Below are 16,765 nucleotides of genomic sequence, written 5' to 3' on the forward strand. Positions count from 1 at the left end.
AAAACAAGCTATCTCGATATAAGCGATATTCCCTCATTCTTTATGTAAAAAAGTCTCCATATGTTTGAAAATCAGAATATATTGCCCGGCCCTAAACAAGCATTCACTCACACTTGGGCATCTGAGGTTTGCCGTGAGACAACAAGTTTTTTTTAATTGAACTGAATTCAAAAGACCAGTTTACACTAAATATTTGCTAGCATTTGATTGTCTCTTCTTGGGGTGACATCTAGGAGGTCAGTCACATTTTATGGATGGTCTGTGCACTCTAGGCCATCCCTCTGGCCCCACCTTTGCAAAAAGATATGTCACACCCCTTTGGCAGCATTTTGCTATTCTCTTTCGTTTATTACTTGATACAAGTGCGGCCTTATACAAAACTAAAGAACAGAATCAACAAGAACTGTAGTTGATGGTAATTTAAATATAATAAACTAAACAAATCTGTTACCTTCATGGTAATTGCATGCTGCCTAATATAGCTAGTCTGTATATTATCATAAGAATGACTTAAATTCAAAAGAAGTAAATGGAAAATCCTAATACCACTTTCATTTAAAGAGACATGTTAATGAATTGAGCACTTATTAAAATAAACTATTTAATTGCAAATATAGAGATTTAGGACACATTCAATATTAGAACAGGATATATCCCACCCCATAAAAAAAAATAAAAACAAATAGATAAATAGACATTTTTATTGTTGACAACAGCACAATACATCTGACATCCAAAATCCAGACAGTTTGATTAAACACAAATATTCACACAGTAAAATAACTGATGTCAGAATGAACATTTTCAAAACAAAAATGCCATTTATAAAACTGCTTAGAATGCTGTCATATCAATACATGTCCTTTCTTTTATAATAATAAAGGGACAAGAGGTCTATTTTATCCAACAATAACAAATAAAGCTGCATAACAATAGTTATTTAGTCCATTTTGACAAAATAATTCAACATCCATGCAAAAATGTACCTTGAAACTGTAAAAAAAAAGAAGAAAAAAATAAAGCAGACACCATTGTTTCACCAGCTGAATGAAATTATCTTCTTTTGATATGTCCAGAAACTTGAAGGAGACCACCGATATGACCATAGAAAATATCATAAGGGACATGATAACATGGAAAGGCACTTTGGCAAGTAGAGACTTGAGGATTTGACAGTTAATCAGTAACTACTGATAACAAACCTCAACTACACAACTGAGCCATTAAGAGTTACTGCTGTTTGAACATTCTTACAAGGGGCACCATTTAAAAACAAATATTTTGACAGCTTTACTTTCCAGTCAAAGAAGCCACAATTTGCGGACTTAAAATAATATTTAACATACAAATTTTATTTTATCCTAGGTTATGTTCCACGTGATCAAAAGAAAAGAAGAGGAAAATCACTTTCTGTGACTGATGTGTTGTAGCCACTCCTTCAACATCTGAAAGCTTGGTCGAGCAGCAGGATCCAGGTTCCAGCACTGTTTCATGATGTTATACACGACCTCAGGACAGCCGTCTGGACAGTCCATTTTGTAACCCTTTTCCACGCGCGGCACTACGTCTTTCAATGCCTGCACAACAGAGTTAATTTGTTGGTGGAAAGCATTTCATAAAGTTGCAGCAGAAAATACAACTGAATCTAGTTAAGATCTGTAAAATATGCATTCTATGTCACAGAATTATTCCAAATATTATGGGATAGTTTTAAATCAGGCTTGTAATTAATACAAATCTGTGCAAACCAAATAATGATACTTACTATTCTTGGATAAGGGACACGGCCAAAAGAGTAAATCTCCCAAAGCAAAATACCATAGCTCCAAACATCTGACTTGGTGGAAAATTTCTATTGATTAAGAGAAAAACAGATGTAAAACAGATGTAACAGTGTTTAGTTTTGTACAGTGTGTGTGTGTGTGTGTACACATGGCACAGCACACTTGTCAGAAAGGTCATGTAGCAGTATACCTTTTCTCTGAGGGCTTCTGGTGCTGTCCACTTCACAGGCAGTTTAGCTGTATCCTCAGTGGAAGAAGCCTCTTTGGTCAAACCAAAGTCACTGACTTTGGCAATGTTGTCCTCTGACACAAGAACATTTCGGGCTGCTAAGTCTCGGTGCACAAAGTTGTTAACCTCCAGATATGCCATGGCTTCACAGACATCTCTGTTAAACACAAGTAAAAATAAATGAGATCAAGCTAATTTTAGGATAAGTGCTTGTAATCAAAACATTAAATGTGTTTAATTTAGTTTCTGAACACAATGATCTGAGCAGGAACCGTATCAGTGACAACTACATCAGTAGAAACCAACACCTTTACCCAACACCTTCTAAGAAAATAGCTGATATACTGATCACAAGATCAGTATGATATCATCATGTGAGTTGCAACAGTAGAAAAAGCTCTCATTTAACAAGAATGTATCCATGTGCTCATGTTACAATATCCTCAACCCTTTAGTAGGCAGTATGCAGCCTTCATGTTTTTACAGTGTGATGTTGCAATCTAAGCATTACATATGTTGACATTACAGAAAACATCTGGTCAACTGGTGTAATAAGACTTATGAGTCATATGACATGTGCTAAATATATTACAAAATATATTTGCGCATATTTGCATTTTTGTGTAGGTTGTCACTGCTTTTATTTATTTATCTATTCATTCACTTACTAACTCATTCATTGAAGGGCTGTCCCTGATTTACAATAACGCTGAGTAAGATAAATTAATTATAAAATTGAGATATGAAACCACATGGTAAAGGTAATAGCCAAATATAAATATGTACATAAAACAGGTGCAGAGGCCGGCAGTGATTTAAACTGATGGGTTATCAAGGAAATGATTTTGTAAGAAGTCTTTTTTTTAGTTGAGTGAAAAAAGGTCTTAGACATTCAACTCATTCTAGCTAATTTTTATCACAAGAAATGTAGGTTATTGCTGTTGGTGCTCCCTGAGCTTTATGAAGCATTAGCAAAAGTAGATAAATTTCTGCCCATTTATTGTAACAATATAGCTTTTTATCCTGAAATAAACCAATTACTAGGTTAATATCCCCTTTTGCCCTTTATAAATGTGTTTACCCACAGGTGTGACATACTCCATTTTGGTCAAAATCTAAATGTAAATGTACAAAAATTAAGCATTGACAATAGCTTGCAAGCTCTGCTTCAGCTGGTAACTACTGGATTCACTGCACAAACATTTAAAACAGGAATTTTAGGAGTAGCTAAAAGGATCAGCACCATGCTAATGAGCATGCTGAAAACAACACCAAACAGATGCTAAATGTTGGCTACCCCTACTACAGATTATAAACACATACATATATACCCACAAAGTAAAATGAAGGAGTGCATCTCCACCAAGTACTGTACGGCCTCTGGAACGTAAGTAGTCAACCAAACATCCCTAAAAACCACAAAGGAGCAAACTTGTAATACATCCATGAGAGTATTGTGGGTGTTACATTTCCAGAGTCTTCGGTCTATCAGACAGTAAACCACCTACCTTGGCCATATACTCAGTAACTATAAAAAGACTTCCATTCTCCTCTACAATCACTCCAAGCAGCTGCACCAGGTTATTGTGCCGTAGTTGCCTGGTTGATGGAGAGAAACGTGCACATGTTATTGTGGATTCATTTGTGTTTTTCAAAATCCAATAACCCATGTGTAATTTCCTTACGTCATAACAGAGGCCTCTGCGATGAAGGCTTGTGCTGTAGCATCATTTTTTATGCACTTCACAGCAACTTTAGTCCCTTTGTGTTCTCCCACCATGACATCTGGAATAGTCACAAAAAATAGCACACAAAGAACAATCAGTGAAACGAATTTATTAGATTTCAAGAGAAAATAAATAAATAAAAAGGGCAAAAACAGATGTTCTCAGCAGATCCTATTGGATGACAATGGTAATTTGACTTTACGTGCTGGTACAAAAGAAACGTTACGAGCTTTAATTCTAACGAATAAGTTGTAATATGTTATTTTTATGATATGCTGACAAAGTCTGCTTGTAAGAAATGCACTCTTTAAGTTTTACTGGCAAATTGCCGAAACTACTTCTGCCTTCTTTGGCATCATTTTAAGCTTAAGTCAACATATTTCCACACACAAAACAATAAAAACATCACAAAACTACCTCCAAATTCTCCTTTTCCAATAACCTGCTGCAGTTTCAGGTCCTGTCTGTTCATTGCCCAGCCGCCTGTTGGCCAATTAAAAAGAAAATACATGCAGTTGAGACATGACAACCAGGCACACTGATGCAGAAAGCATTTAAAAAGCATAAATAATAATAACTAACAAACTAAGACTTACTCCTGGAGAACTCATCCTGAGCCGCTACTGTTCCCTCCTCCAACTTTGGCTTTATTAGTTTGGTACAGAGGCCATCAGCATCTTTGGTGTAGTGCTGGAACGATGAATGAAACAAGTTAAGTGAAAATGTAAGCAGTCTGAAATTACAGGGGCAGCCAGAAAAGACACATAATAGTTCCCAATTAGAGACAAATAATAATTCAAAGCATGCATCTGTTTTTATTTAAATGAATTACAGCATATAGACACATGGAATTGTCTGCTGCTGATTTTAAGTTCTTTTAAAAAGATAAAAAAAAAACATACATGCACAGTCTTCAATCAGTGGCAGAAACATCTGGCTCTGTTCAAAGTTTAACCTGTTATAATTTTATTTTCTCCCCCACTGTCGTCAATGTGATGCCTGCCCGAATGAATACCAATGGGCTTCGTTATGTGAGGTACCGCACGTGTGAGCTGGTGCTTTACAGTTCAGAGTGAACTGACATGTTTCACATGGCTGTTGCACAACCTTTAAAAAAATGGAAGCCCTCCTCATTTCCCTCATACCAATATTCCTGTAGTCACACATCTCAAGTCTCTGTTGTTTTTCTGCTTTACAAGAGCAGAATGAGAGAGATGCAAAGTCATGCAGAAATATCTTATCAAAATGGTCATAATAATGTAGATCTTTTGGCTTCCTGCCAAACTGCTTATGACTATAAAAGTGCTGCAGACGGGAAGCTCAACCTCACTCCTTTTTTTTACTTTTAGCTATTTTTAATGCAACATCAGAATAGAAACATCGAAACAAATAAAACCAGAAATGGTTTCACCTGCAACTTAATCTTCACTTGTTAGATTTTTTTCTTCCTTAGTGAGTTTTTTTTTTAAAAGTTTAATTTAAGCCACTTTGAGATATATTACATAATTGTACTAACTTACATGCAAACTTAAAGTGGAAACATCAGCTTTACAGTAGACCAACTTGATTGAATCTAAAGGGCCAATTATAACTTCATGAAATCTAAAAAAAAAATTACTACAGCACTAGAAACCCCTTGAGCCTCATGTAGAGCTATGTGGCTTGAAGGCCTGCCCACATTTAAATAGAATGAAGCTTTTAAGATTTTAAATTTGGTATTCCTGCAATGATAATTAAGTAATTTTTCATCTTTTAGTGGATTAAAAAAAAATCAGTGGGTCAACTCTTTCAGGTTTTAATCTTCCAGTCACTGGTAAAAATCCCTTTTTTTTTTTTTTAAACCAGAAGTCATACATACGTTGATCTTCTTTATTTCTAAAAACGAAGCATTCAACTGCACCAACTCTGAAGACTAACAAAGTTGCAGGATAAGCAGTGTTCCAACAGAGGGCTGTCTGGTCAAATAATGGAAACAAAGAGTGAGTGAATATATGTAAAAAAGACTTGGTTATATTGAATTTATTTCCATATACTGCCGTTTTCTATTTAATACATAGTAAGCTGAAGTTCAAAATAAGCTTTTTACACAGGAGGAGATGTCATTTTGAGAGTAAAGCCCTCTTGTCTTTCTGAGGTTACAGCTCTGAACCTCAGCACACTCTTCACTTCCTCTTTGACACTTCCTGTTCATTATATGTTCCAGGAACTGCTCATCATCTCTGAAGTTGTACTGTTACACTGAGACTCAAAACTCTGCACTCAGTGCATTCATGCTCCTGACCAAACACCAAAAATATTTTGTTGCATTAAAAGCCTAAATTTAATGTAGTCTTACCTCAACCAGCTGCATCAGGTTCTCAAAAAAGACCTCGTCATCTATGGAGAGCTTGCCGTGTTTGTAGATGATGCGGTAATGCTCCACTTTCCCATCGCAGCTAACACAGAGAGTGTAGTCGCCAGGGAAGTTGGTGCTCTCTCTGACCAAAAACAGGCCTGTCTCAGGGGGGTAAAGTAGTCGCTCTGCCTGATCCCGAGTTATCTTCCCATGAAACCATCTGGAAGTAGAAGAACAAATAAAAATCCTTTACAGTATGAATATTTATTTGTCCTGTATCATTATTAAAATATTTTACTCCATTTTACTGAAGCATGACGGGAAATTTCACAGGTCAAAATTATTTCAAAGATTACATTTAATATTTTTATGTCCTAATTAACAACTTTGCAATCAGTACTCATGACTTTTCCACAGCCCTGTAAGCTTCTTATTGTTACACACAATATTAAAAATACTTTCTTTTTTCATCTTGACAAGTGTTTGCCTGTGTGCAGAATTAGTCATCTGCCAAAATGAGAGCAGAGGGTGGAGTATGAGACAGATTTATTTGTTGGGTTTTATGAAACCTGGGACAGAGGTGGAGGTGTCAGTCCAGGCCTTCTCTAAAATGGCAAAACAGGGCGAAAGCCTTGGCAGATGGTGAGCTGTCTTGTTTTTTTTTTTTTCTTCTTCTTTTTTAGAACAACACAAATCAATGGAATACATTGATTTAATGGATGCTGCAGAAAGTAGGTGATTTTTATTTCTATTCTCCAGTCGTCTTTAATGCACCATCTCAGGTTTTGGCTTCTATTTCATTCAATACAGAACACCATACCTCAATATTCAGAAATCATGACAATCATGAAGTTGTTTTCTGACATCCATAAAGCTTCCCTTAACATTTTTGGCTGTGTTTCTCATTCATTTCTATTAGTCTTTGGGAAGTGATACTATTTCCTTGTTTATTCCACTTTATGATGTTAAACTGCCCTTTCATATAAATAGTTCAAACAATACTTTCAGCATCCGCATGTATAAATGACTGTGATTTGCATATTCACTAAAACCAGTTTTAATGCCAAGGCAGTCACATATTCAAATGTAGCTTTCAGAATGTACAGTAACAGCATTTGCATGCGGCTCCATGAGAAATTTAAATATCACACAGAGAACCTTGTTGGAAAGCTGAGACAAAGACGTTTCGTCACAGAAATGCAGGCTGCTTCCTTCTGATATGGAGCTTTCCTTTCTGTTCGACATCATGGGAGGTAATTTTATGGATGAAATTCTGCCGACTTGCTGAAGTTTATAAATTCCCTTCACCACTTCATACTCACATTCATTGCTTGTGATATTTACGATACTGACAACTACATCTTAGGTTTGTTCCTCTAACTCAAATCTTTTCTTTAAACCCAGCTTGACAGTAAGGGATACGGCTATGTCTCTACTGATAGCTAAATTGGGTTAATGGAAGCTCCAGTGGGGCATCTTATATAAGAAATATGTTTTGTTAAATACATTTTCACATCACTTCACTTTGTGTGTGGGTACAGGTAGTTGGCTTATTTTATCCTCATGAAGTTATACAAGACATAATTTTGTGATCAAACACACTATAAATAGACCTACAGAAGTATTCATGTACATGGAAAACCCATCACGTGGGCAAATGGGTAGATATTTGAGATTACTTAGGTCTGAAATAGAAAAGAAACAACAGGAAACTCTGCTGAGTTCATGCAAAGCTGATGTGGAAGCAGACACAAGCGCATGCAATTACAACACCGCCTGACTGAGCTGTGGTCTCATTCGCACAGCAACAACGCCAGTGCCACGACAAAGAGGCCACGAGCTTTCTACAACCACGCAGTCCGAGAAAAGGGGAGAGGCTGAGCTGTTTTAGCCACTGCAACAAATAATATTTTTTGTGGTGGCAAGAGATACAGATCCATCAGACTAACCCTGTTTGCTTTGAAAGTAAAAGATTAAATTGGGTATCAGAACTTAAGAAACCAAGATTATCTGTTTACTCACGGCATGAGACTCAGCTTTCCGCCAGATTTCACACCCTCTCTTTTCTGCACATAATTGGCTGGAATTGTTCCCTCACGACCTGAAGCGTTTTTAGCTTTGTACCAGTTTGGATCCTGAAATGTGAAATGTCAGCAACGGTTAGGATAGTAGATAAATCAGTTCAAGATGAATTTATCCCATTCTCATATTTAAAGATAACAGGAAGTATAGTGAAATAAACATACTGTATATCAAAAAATGACCTCAGTCCTCAAAGGAGAAAGTTTAGATTTACCTTTGTGACAACAATGATCGTCAGCACGTCTCCTTTGCTAAATGGAAGGTCCTGCTCTGATGTGCCTTTGAAGTTGTACCGGGCCACACACTCTGTGCCCTGCGGCCATGGACTCTGTAACAATGTTAGTAGAACACATGTAAGGTATTAAAAATAAAAATAAAATCATGTATATGTACTAATATTTGTACTTCAGAGGCCTTTCCTACCTGAACCTCTGTCATGGTGAGGTGCTTCTATCCTCTTATAGGGGTTGTTTTCTAGCTGCTACCATTAGAGCTTGTAAACATATACACAGTACCTACAAAGACAAACAGAACAGTCAGTCGGATATGATTGCTTCAGCAACATTCACTTCACCATAAGCAAATTCTCAGGAAGACATCAAATTTGTTTGTTTTTCTCAACAGAAGCAGGTGTGAAGTAACTCAGAGCAAGTAGGTTAGCCATTAGCATCAGATCAGACAGTGCAAGTAAAAATAACTCACACATACAGAAAGCAGAACTAAGAAGCCTTCCTTTTATAATTGCACTTTCACAACTTCTGCCAAATGATTCCATGATGCAGGACACCAAAGTGTACAAGCAGCTTTCAGAGTGCTGCTAGACCCAAAACACACTAAGTTAGTTTTATTACAATGCCCATTTTGAGAACTATAAACTGAAGAAAACTGGATCCACTTTATACTTTGTTACTGGGCCCTATAGAAATCAAGATAGCTCTCCTCCAACGCTGGAATGCAAATTTGTGGTGAGATCTGACCAGACTCGAGGGACTTGTCCAGCCTTGTGTTTCTTTACGACAGCAAAGAAGCCACTACGACAATAACCTTAGGTCTCAATCACCCCAGGGCCAGTGTTTCCATGACACATACACAACAAATCAGAGCATGAGCGTCATAGTTAAATGATGACCTATGGATTAAGCCATGCTCAATTTCCCCCCACTGTCCTCCCTCAAAGAACCACTTCCTCTCTTCCAATTTCAGTTCCCACGGAGAGGTGAAAAAAAGGCTCAATGGCCAGAACTCAGGGAAAATCCTGGCTCATTTCATGGCTGTCATTTTACATGAGGTCACATCCTTTGATATGTCCACTGCAGCACAGTCAACTTCCTGTATGACATCCTAGATTTAGGATACTACAGTGATAATGTGAGGTAAAAGAAAACATGTTTCCTTGAAAATGGAAACATAATGTAGCATATTTTTTATATTATCCATCTTCATAAATAAAAGCCTTTTCACAGACTCCAAAAAACAGATTAAAACACTTATGTGTCTAAGAGAAGACTGTCCTTGCTCAGTATAGAGAGGATGTTTCCCCTACGGACTGCTGCAGCTGTCTTCTGCATAAGTAACACAAGTACAGTCTCTGCATCCACTTTCCACACCCATCAACCCCCTCTCTACTCATCCCAGCCCATACGTATTTTACTTTGACATGTCTCACAGTACAGAGGGTCAAGAAGGAAAATAAGAAAAAAGTGTTAGTAGACATGCTAGCAGCTCATCGTGGTTTTAACAAACACTGTGCATAAATGCTTGTGACTAGCATCACTTTAAATAAGTCATGATTAGCTCAAACAAACTATTTTGTCCAAAAAGAGCTGCATGTGTAAGATACACAGAGAAAGATAGACATTAATTTTGTGTAAGGATATGTATAGCCATGCTGGAAGCACGGCTCAGAAAGTTCATATCCAGACGGACGTAACTGAACTCACCATTATCTGTGTAAATGAAATAATGGTGTTGAGTAAACGGATTCAAAGTCATTTCTATGGTACTCTGACTTCCCGTTTATCACTACTAACAGGCGTGAGCTTTTTTTTAGTCCAAAACTATGATTAATAATTAAACATCCACAAAAAAATGCTGATATCTGCAGTTATCTCAAAAGCACTAACGCAGATTAATACACGTTAACAGAGTAGTGCATAGGGTTTAATGAGATCTAACAAATTAAACACCACTTCTCTCCACGAGTGAGAGGGAAACTATGGCGGTTACTAAAAATAAAAACTAAAAATATGCAAGACTCTGTCAATAGAGCCACTGATTGATTTATTTAATATGGGCTTTCACAAAAACATTATAAATCAAAAGATCTGTTTCATCTGTTCATTCTAGGGTAATGGGCACACAATTCTTATTAATATGTGATACTACACTAATTAAAATATAGTTGTTTTCCTAAAAAAAAAAAAAGACCCCTAAATTCTTAATATTTTATATGTAAACTATACTACAAGAAAAGCAGTTACTAAGATTTAAAACACCTGCACAATCCAACATCAGGCGTGGCGGCATTTCATCCTGACCAATATGTCAGCTGTTATGCTGAGCAACACATTTAAGCCACTGGTTTACCAAAATCTGCAAGATTCCTCTTTTAGGCACTGATGAGATACTAGCCACAGTATGGTTGTAGGATTGTTAGGGCCTCTCTGGTCTTTGTTATTCAACACATAACAGCTTAAATAGTTGGATAATGGCTTTTACAATCAAATGCCAAGTCTAAAGTATACTGTGAGTTGGTTTATGTCATCATAAAAATAACTGTGAAACACATGGAGCTCAAACTGCAAAGTTCACAATTAATTTCAGACGACTATCAGAGCTGCTCTAGAGGCAGCACAGAAGAAAGAAAAGATGGTTAGCTCTGATGAAATGGGTGATTGATTGAAAATGGTGTAACATAAGGAAAAAGAAAATTAAAAAACTACACAACACACCAAAGGTACGGGGAAAACCTAAAACGCATAACATAGTCCATCCTCTCTAAAGGCCAAGAAGATAACAAAACAGGTTTGTCTTTCAGCAAGCTTATAGGAAAAGTAAGTGTTGCTCATGAGCAAAGAAAGAACCCATTCAATTTCTTGTGCATCTGAAATGTTTTGGAAATATATCCATATAAATATGTTTGGATGTAGATTTGGATTTCACTGATAGTTACACTTTTGGTGCTGGCAGGGGTCTGTGCTGCCTGAGTGTGTTTTGTTTGTTTGTTTGTTTTTTCAAGTTAGTTAAGATTTAATAAAGCAGAGTAATACAACAGGTTCTGTAAGCGCAGACTCATCAAAATGCATAAAAGTTTACTGAGATGGAATAACGGATTCAGTAACATAATCTGGATCCTACTGGCTTGCACCTGAAAACTGTTTAAGTCTTATAGTTACAAAACATCTTTTAGGGTCAATGCCTTTCCACAAAATAATCTTCATGTACAACTGGTCTTAATTCAAAGATTTAAAGGTGTAGAGACTGTTTGCAGACCGCACAGTTAAAGGCAAAGTGTTCCACAGAGTCGGGGCTGCAACCGAGAAGGCTTGGACTCTTGTAGTTTTTAAGTTAGATCGAGGAACCTCTAAGGCCATTTGACTGGCTGAACGAAGCACTCTGGAGGGCTGATGCAGTACAATAAGATCGGACAGGTATTCTGGGGCCAGCCCTAGAGACAACATAGCCACACTGACATCCTTAAAGCCATGCTACAAGTGTGGGAAAAACTCAACTTTGATCCATTTCAGCACAATTTACACCCTCAGCCAGGAGGTCATTTTCACAATGCTGAAAATGAGTTGATATCAACTGAATTTGACTGAGCAAATGTCACAGTGAAGGATTTTGCCATGAGAGGAAGGGATAAGCGTGGCCAAGACTTCCACAAAACACTTTTGTAAATCATCTGTTGTGAGACACTGAATGCCTCTCAGCAGCAGGCTGCTCACTGCGCTGAGTGAATGGGACAGAAACAGTCTGCCATGGAGTCACTGCCATTTCCAGAGAGCTCTCCATGGAACACGGCTTTGCCGCTTTCAGGGAGCACACAAGGCTGTCATTGTGACTTGGGCAAATTCCTACTGACCCCTGTTTCACTAAGGAGTTCATCATCATCATCATCATCATCTATCTGGCCAGTGAGCAACTTTAAGGGCAGCAGCAGTTCAGTCCAGCATGTTTGGCAATTAATAAATTAATGTTCTCTTTCTTATTATATTCTGCAGGTGCTGTAAAACATCTTGTGTTTACTGCTCTGATATAAGCACATTTACTAAACATTTGTATTCTGATTGTAGTCAGTTGAGACCATATGTTAAAAGTGTGAGATTAACTCCTGAAAGCAACAGAAAACCAATGGGCTCGAGAGAGAGCACAAAGCAGCCTATCAGTCCAAAGTCCTACAACTTCAAAGCTCCTAAAGTGTTTATGAAATCATTTTTGCATTTCTAAGAATAATAAATCACATCATCAGCTAATTATTCTTTGCAATGTCACTATTTAAACCCAACCTGTTAATTAGCAGCTGGCCTCCTATTTAATGTGTGAGTGTGATCTACAAGATTCAGTGGGAGCCTGACTGCGCAAAGCAAGACAGAACAGGAATGTAGAAATGTCTTCTCTGGTCCTTTGTGAATCTGCCACTCCCTCATGTATCTGCAGAAAAAAAACGGAAGTAAAGATTCCTGATAGAGTCATGTGCTGCTAGATCAAATCAAGCAAGTTAGGTTGTGTGGATGGATTTGAGAAATTTTCACAGAAAAATTATCAGCATGTAAAAACTTTTTGCATTAAATAAGAGCAAAGAAGTCTTCATATTGATATCCACAGTGGTAAAAAGTGCATTTACTCAAGCACTGCACTGAGATTTGGGATTGGAAACTGTACATATAAAATGACCTTTGTTATGTGATACCTCTGTCACCATTTAGGAAATTGTTCCCTGTCAGACATAATGATTTCCCCTATTATTCTTATTATTTCTTAAAATAAATAAATAAATACTCTTTTTATTTGTTTGTTGGGTGTGAAGAGTCACAAGAATTATCATACTGCAGCTGGGGAAATTATGTATCTTGGTAATAATCTAACAACACATGATAAATTGGTCACAATTTTTATAGGTAACTCTTAATTTTGGTAACTGCAACTACATTTTTTCAAATTAGCATCTTGCTGAGCTTTTTCTTGTCTGAAAATATGTTCAAATGCATATAAAAGTATTATTCATTTAATGCATTGCCTTTTGGGGAAGAAAATGCCCAGTTAAGAGAAGATTTACAGGAGCGGCCTAGCTGCTAATTCACATTTGCAGGCCCTGAGCAGATAAACAAACAAACAAACAAACAAACAAACAAAAAAACTACAGACATACAAGGGAATTACTGAAACCCAGTCTCCTGCAAAACTTGTTCACATGTTTTGGGGAGTCCACAGTTACATACATTGTTATGTAGCTCTTTTAGTGACATGTGCAAGGCCTGGTTGTTGGGTCATGTGAGGCAAACAGCTTCACCAAGTGACAAACAAATGCTTAAAGGTACAAGCTGAGTGAAAAGCTTTGCTTTCACATGAGAGACCTGAGTTTGACTGCAGCAAGTAACTATTCTTTTTATTTCCTCCCTTCTTTTTTATTTTTGCTGTGTAAATGCAGCAAAGCTTCTTGGTTAGAATGAGAGAATGCAATGCATTTTTAGATTTTGAAAATGAAACTGGGTTAATAAAATTAGAAAGTACAATAACTTTGTTGGGTTATGTCAGGAAAAAATGGCTTGGTGTTAAATACAGCAGCAATGACAGAGCCTATATGTTTCACATAAACTGTCACATGGTGGAGACACATCAGGCTCCTTTGGCTGAGGAATGCACAAATTATACATAATTGAGGTGCCCAGAAATGTAAAATGGCAACATAATTCTTGGGAGAATGGGCTTTAAATGGCAGCACTTGTGTAAATTTCAGCTGCCCTTAAAATCTTCAGGAAAAACTCACAAAGTCTCTAATGTTTGTTGATAGGGATCCAATGAGAAGGCAGATTACCTGTTCACATCTCAGAGATGATCTAGGTAAAGTGGTGCAGCCAATATATGCCAGGCATCCTCTGAGAGGAGCTGGATTAACCTTATAATGCCATATGTATCATATTTGATACAGTTTCTGAGACCTTTTGCAACATTTTATGGTAAAAACTTTGCTCAAAACCTTTTGTACACAATCAGATACTTGTCTTCTGCCCCCAGGCTGATACAATAAAAAATAATGCAATATAATAAATTTAACATATCACACAGTAATAAATGGTAAATATACTAAAATTATTATTATTATTATTTTACATTTTGTTAAAGGGTCAAATAAAGACTTCAGATTACATATTCTTAGACTTTTCTCCCTATTTTTCTTCATCATACAAAGAAGCTACTTTTTTGTTGGGATATTTCTTTAAGCCAAGTAGAGGAACTGAATACTTCAACCAAAAACGAACATGTCTGTTTCTTTAAAGCTAAATCCCCGGATGTGCAGAAAGGGGGCCTGAGCTTATACAGTCCTTATCCTGACCCTTCAGGATGCTCTGCTATTTCAGCAGCAGAAAAGTCCTGGCAGATATAAGGAGGAGAATGCAATAATTTCTTGAGTTTTCACCTGCGGGACACACAGTAAGTGTGAAAATTGAGTGATGTACAGATATAGAGGGAACACGTGTCAACAGTTCACCCAGCTGGACAGATGTTTTTCTAAGAGAAAGAAGCGGTCTGCCTCTGGCTCAACAGCTGGACTCTGTTGCTGCAGCTTAGCTCACTGAAACAACTGTCTATAGGATCTGAGAGAGGAAGTATGAGTCCAGTACTTGATCCTAAAATACAAGCCGTCATTGTACTATTTTAATGACCCACAGTTTGTGTGGGTTTGTGTGAGATTCACCATTAGAGTCAGGAAAGTAAATTCTGGGATATACCCAAAATAGAGCCCTGTTTATCATAAATAAACACAAAAACTAACAGTGTGAAGCAAGATGGTTCTCTTAGTAACAGGAAGTGCAAAATCAATGATTGTTATTCAGGGGCAGTCCCCTTATTGGCGTTTAGCTATCAGAATGAACTTTGCATTTGACTGCTTTCTAAAGTTCATAATGCGTGTTTGGTCTTTTTTTTAAAGGGGTGGTGGGTGGGGGCAAGTAGACATCAGAAAACACCATATAAGACAAAGATGGCATGCCTTAGAAACAGGAGGACGCTTCCTTGCTGCAGTGCTATGCACAAGCCATGCAGTGCAAGCTGCTCTGTTGCTGCAGCTACGCTTTGCTGTGGTTTCATACACTCCCTTTTTGTTTCAACAGTTTAATCTGTCTTTAGAGTTTCACTCTTTTCTAAAGCAATAATCCTTAGTGGAAGAAGCCCTGCACTGTATCTGGAGAGACTTCAGACTTTATTGTGAAGAAGCGAAATCCAGTTTTAGCCAAGAGGTCATCACCTTAAGTTACCTTAGTTCCCCAAAGGTAATCTTAACTGATCTTGATTTCAACCGAGACACTTGCTTTTGGTTAAGCAGTTGCTCTTACAAATTTGTCTAAAGGGTGATAGGCTAAAGAAAAATCGTATTCTATCAAGCATTACTTTTTTTTTATTACGACTATTCTACAACTTAAACACATTTCTGAATGCTGCCCCCCAAAAAAAGTCTATTAAACATGTGTTGAATGCTTACAAAGCAAAATATTATTCATATAACAATATAGTAATAATAAAGTAACATGTAACAGAGAAAAGTGGGGAGCTACAGGAAGTCAGAGGAAGTGGCAGAAGTTTGAAGGGCGATGTTAACAGGGCTTCGAACTTAAAAAGAGAGAAAAAGGTATATATTTGTGCGACTGTGGAGCACTTACACATGCAGTTATTGTATAAAATCAAGACTTTATCAACTCTACATTATATGTACTTGCACTTTAATGCCATTAAAGTGTGATAGACTGTAAGAGACCATGAAATGAGATGCACATACGCATAAACCCAAAAGCTGCACTTTTAAAAAAAATATATTTAACTCACCTGTTTGTAGGTAAAGCGAAAAAGGTGACTGGAGCAGCAACAGGTGATTGAACTACTTTCAAACGTCCGGTTTCATTTGAGCAACAGCACATTAATTCACGCCATAAAAAGAAAAAAAAAATACTAATACGGCGATTAAGAAGTAAAAAACGCAAAATCCTGATAAGGCAGGAGTGAAATTTCTCTCAGGTAATCTTAAATTTTCAGCAGTCCAAAAGAAAATGAAACAGAGCGGTCACTGGTGCGTCTCCCGTCAACATTATTTACATAGCGAGTTGAATATGGAAACTTTTCAGCAGTTTTATCCCAACTGTCCCTGGAGGGTCCTACCTCTTCAAAAGCCCCGCTGTTATCGGTGTTAAATTACTCCACAGAGGCGCGTAAAAAGATAGCGAATAACTACAAGAGGTAGACTCATTTAGGATCGCTCCGGGCTACCCTACTAGTTATCCCCGTCAGAAGAGTTCAAGTTTTTTTGCCCCACCTTTTTGCAGCGCACATGCGCGTCATAGTAGTCCATCTAAAAATAAGCTTCCGTCTAGTTGGTGAAGGAACTTGATCATTA

The 16,765-nt window shown here is 37.3% G+C and overlaps 1 protein-coding gene across 2 annotated transcripts; it reads right to left on the reverse strand.

Moving 5' to 3' along the window:
- Positions 1–687: 687 nt before the first annotated feature.
- Positions 688–16,680, reverse strand: LOC121647612 (tyrosine-protein kinase CSK-like). Of its 2 annotated transcripts, XM_041997182.1 has the most exons (14): positions 16,201–16,680; positions 12,666–12,810; positions 8,581–8,672; positions 8,372–8,485; positions 8,098–8,210; positions 6,076–6,295; positions 4,337–4,430; positions 4,158–4,223; positions 3,699–3,798; positions 3,522–3,612; positions 3,349–3,422; positions 1,975–2,170; positions 1,766–1,852; positions 688–1,577 (listed from the first exon to the last, which is right to left on the reverse strand). In XM_041997182.1, the coding sequence occupies exons 3-14, from the start codon at positions 8,593–8,595 to the stop codon at positions 1,404–1,406; spliced, it is 1,344 nt and encodes a 447-aa protein (XP_041853116.1). In that variant the 5' UTR covers positions 8,596–8,672; positions 12,666–12,810; positions 16,201–16,680; the 3' UTR covers positions 688–1,403. The 2 variants fall into 2 exon arrangements, with proteins under 2 accessions (XP_041853116.1, XP_041853115.1); XM_041997181.1 differs by lacking the exon at positions 12,666–12,810 and having other exon boundaries at positions 16,201–16,679.
- Between the last annotated feature and the right edge of the window lie 85 nt (positions 16,681–16,765).

The sequence above is a fragment of the Melanotaenia boesemani genome, chromosome 10 (genome assembly GCF_017639745.1).
Source record: "Melanotaenia boesemani isolate fMelBoe1 chromosome 10, fMelBoe1.pri, whole genome shotgun sequence".
Classification (NCBI taxonomy): Eukaryota; Metazoa; Chordata; class Actinopteri; order Atheriniformes; family Melanotaeniidae; genus Melanotaenia; species Melanotaenia boesemani.